This window comes from Rattus norvegicus, chromosome 5 (genome assembly GCF_036323735.1).
Source record: "Rattus norvegicus strain BN/NHsdMcwi chromosome 5, GRCr8, whole genome shotgun sequence".
Classification (NCBI taxonomy): Eukaryota; Metazoa; Chordata; class Mammalia; order Rodentia; family Muridae; genus Rattus; species Rattus norvegicus.
Window position 1 is genome coordinate 65,425,001 of NC_086023.1, and position 3,734 is coordinate 65,428,734.

Sequence of the window (3,734 nt, forward strand, 5' to 3'; positions counted from 1 at the left end):
TATGGAGAAGGGTCCCAAGCCACCTAACGACCGCGATCAGGTGGGGAGGCTTTCCCTGCACAACTCCTGAGATTAAAAAAAGAAAAAAGAAAAAACGTCGGGACAGCCCAGGAACCGGGTAAAGCGACTGCCTGTGGCACTACCTCACCACTAGCTGGGAAGCGCATTCTAAAACAGACGCAGGCTGCAGGCTCCTGAGAGCAGCGAAGCTGCTGCGGACTTGGGAATCCTTCTCTGAAAAAGAACTGGACCAGAGACTGGGCCAGGTAACCTAAACCTGGTTCTTGGAAAGAATCCCAAGAACTTCCTATTCTCCTCCCCACAATAATTAAACGCACCCCACCCTCGTCCAGTTCTTACCCTCTCTGGACAAGAAAATGCAGTGAGCCCTCTTCCCAACTTTCTGCAGAAGACAGGCCATAATTCAGGAGCGCTGGGGCGAGCTCCTGGAGTCCTGGAGCCTCAGTCTCCGGCTTGGCGCGCAGAGGGGGCCCGGCCCCCGCACCTCCAGGCGCCCACCCCACTCTGACGTTGTGGAGCTTCAGCCGCTACCTGGGGAGGTGTGCCAGCCGCGGGGGTGGGGGCGGCAGTCGGGGGGCGGGCAAGGAACCGGCTACGCCCCGCGTTTGCTGGCGCCTTTAAGGAGGCGAAGCCAGCGGAGGGAGGAGCTGGCCCAGGTGTGTGCAGGAGAGCGCCTCGCCGGCGGTACTCGGGGCTGGAGTCCAGGGCGGCAGAGCGGAGCAGTTGCTCGCCACCCGGCCCGGCCCACTCGCCCGCCTCGCCACTGGCTTCGCCTCTCTGCCCTCCGCTTGGGCTGTATCTTCACCGCAGAGGTGCGGCATGGGCGGCCACCGCAGGGGTGTACGTTTCCCCCACTGACTGCTCCTGCACGAGACCCCAGCCCGCAGCCTCCTCTACGCGCACCGCCTCGACAGTCATCCTCGGACCCGCAGGAACTCCCAAACAGTTGCCACCACCCGAGCCTCCGAGCCACCTCTGGACCCCCTGATCTCTTGGCACCAGAACTTCAAGGACCCTCTGGCCCGTGCCCCGCAGGAGCCGTCGGTGGACGCCGCGCTCCAGACCCCGAAGTCCCCTGCTCTCAGTGCTCTCCGTGCCAGCCGCGAAGCCCCGGCAGAGTCGGCTCTCGGGGTTCGGGATCTGGGGCCGGCGCGGCCGTCCGCAGCTGCAGACGACGGGGGGTACGGGGGACCGCGGCGCCATGACAGCCGAGAGCGCGCCGCCGCCCCCGCCGCAGCCCGAGGCGCTGGCGGCCGTGAAGGAAGAGCGCGGTGAGGCGGCGGCGGGCGCGGGGGTCCCGGCGGAGGTGGCGGGTCGCGGCGCCGGAGGACGGCGACGCAAGCGCCCCCTGCAGCGGGGGAAGCCGCCGTACAGCTACATCGCACTCATCGCGATGGCTATCGCGCACGCGCCCGAGCGCCGCCTGACTCTGGGCGGCATCTACAAGTTCATCACCGAGCGCTTCCCGTTCTACCGCGACAACCCCAAGAAGTGGCAGAACAGCATCCGCCACAACCTCACCCTCAACGACTGCTTCCTCAAGATCCCGCGCGAGGCGGGCCGCCCGGGCAAAGGCAACTACTGGGCGCTCGACCCCAACGCCGAGGACATGTTCGAGAGCGGCAGCTTCCTGCGCCGGCGCAAGCGCTTCAAGCGCTCGGACCTGTCCACCTACCCGGCGTACATGCATGATGCAGCCGCTGCTGCCGCCGCCGCCGCCGCCGCCATCTTCCCGGGTGCCGTGCCTGCCGCGAGGCCGGCCTACCCGGGAGCCGTCTATGCGGGCTACGCGCCGCCGCTCGCCGCACCCCCGCCGGTCTACTACCCCGCAGCGTCGCCCGGGCCCTGCCGGGTCTTCGGCTTGGTTCCCGAGCGGCCGCTCAGCCCGGATCTGGGCCCCGCACCATCAGCAGCCGGAGGTTCGTGCGCCTTCGCGGCTGCGGCGGGCGCGCCGGGCACAGGGAGCTTCCAGCCCGCGGTATGCACGGGCGCGCGGCCGGTCAACCCGGCTGCCTATGCCGCTGCCTACGCGGGCCCCGACGGCGCGTACCCGCAAGGGGCGAGCAGCGCGCTCTTCGCCGCTGCTGCGGGCCGTCTGGCCGGACCCACTTCGCCCACCGCGGGAGGAGGCAGCGGCGGCGTGGAGGCCACGGTGGACTTCTACGGGCGCACGTCTCCTGGCCAGTTCGGAGCGGCGCTGGGGCCCTGCTATAATCCCAGTGGGCAACTCGGAGCCGGTGGTGGAGGTGCCTATCACTCCCGCCACGCCACCGCCTACCCCGGCGCGGTGGATCGGTTCGTGTCTGCCATGTGAGCCGGGGGTAGGCACAAAACCTCACTGACTCCGGCACGTTCTGAAAGATGTAAATCCCCCGGGACCGGTGGACAGGACTAAAAGTGTATCGGACTGAGACTCACGAGTGTGCGAGGGCTCCGAGGGTCGCGGAGGCTCGGTGTCTTGCCCTGTTCACAGACCGGATTTGCTTTGGACGTGGGCGGACGTAGGGAGGCCATAGCCACGTTTGGGCTGACACAGGGGACCCTCGATGATGCGAAGCTCCAAAGAGCATGCCTTTCCGCCATTCTACTAGGGAGAGCCCTAGGCTGTAAAGGGTGGAGTGTTGCGTCGTTGCCCACACCAGAATCTAGAATCCTGAACTGTGGTGGAGTCGTATGGCTTCAGCGTGTGCTATGCTGGGCTAAACTCGGGCTTTTTACACGTTCGCCTCTTAACTTTTGACTACCGTACCCCAAATAAAAGGCTCGGACAGTGCCTTTATAATTAAAGTGAGAGCAAGTTTGCAAAAAGAGTTGCTTTTTAAAAATTAGTTCGGTTCAGCTGGATTAGTTTTCCCTGCCTCTGAGAGTCACAAGCCTGGGTCGCAATCGTAACTGAGAATTCCTCGGTGTGATCCAGCCCTAACACCTGAATTTTGAGTCTGTCTGTTATACAGAACTGTGCGATTCCGCCGTCTCATTTTTAAACCCCCTCCCATTATCTTGGGTGCCAACCTTCCATATTTGGCAGCATTGGTCAACCACCTAGGGCTTCCCAGTAGCCATGACAGAAGGCCATCCAGGAATGGGAACAGAACATTGGCAAGTATTTAACCCAAAGTCCCAGGACTGGCTCCAAGTAGAGATTGTGCCTTAATTATTGATTTTTTTGTTGTTGTTGTTGTTTTGAGAGAGAGAGAGAGATTGGTCATTCCGCAGCAGTGACTACCCAGTCAAAAATCTGATTTTCTGATAAGAATGTAGGTGGGGAGACTTTCCTTAACTGGGTCTGTCTGTTCTGTTTCCTGTGCGCTCCTTCTTCGGCGCCCTCCTCGAACAAAAAGGAAAAGTAATAAATTAGATGGTTAACAAAGAGATCTTTTTTTAATTTTTTATTTCATTCTGTATCTTGTTTGTTTTAGGCAGCAGGTTCACAGAAATTAAAATTCAACGTCAGAGGAAACATATCCAACATGTCTCCATCTTTCTCTTGAGAAGTTTTTATTTTAGAAAAAAAAATTATCTAGCGTTGAAGAGGGGCTCCACTCCCCTCCTTCAGACAGACCAGGGTTTTTAGACGGACTGATTTAATAATAATTTTAAAAAGCTGAGCAAGCGACAATGAACAGGAGAAACTCGGCCTCTTTCTGTGTCTTTAGCTTGGTAAAGAAGAGATCAGCTGTGAAAAGATGCCAGGAAAGCACTGGTAGTTGTGT

General features: G+C 60.2%; 1 protein-coding gene across 1 annotated transcript; it reads left to right on the forward strand.

The window, feature by feature from the left end:
- The first annotated feature begins 629 nt into the window (after positions 1 to 629).
- Foxe1 (forkhead box E1) lies at positions 630 to 3,438 on the forward strand. The gene has a single exon (NM_138909.2). The coding sequence runs from the start codon at positions 1,223 to 1,225 to the stop codon at positions 2,333 to 2,335; it is 1,113 nt and encodes a 370-aa protein (NP_620264.1). The 5' UTR covers positions 630 to 1,222; the 3' UTR covers positions 2,336 to 3,438.
- The last annotated feature ends 296 nt before the right edge of the window (positions 3,439 to 3,734 follow it).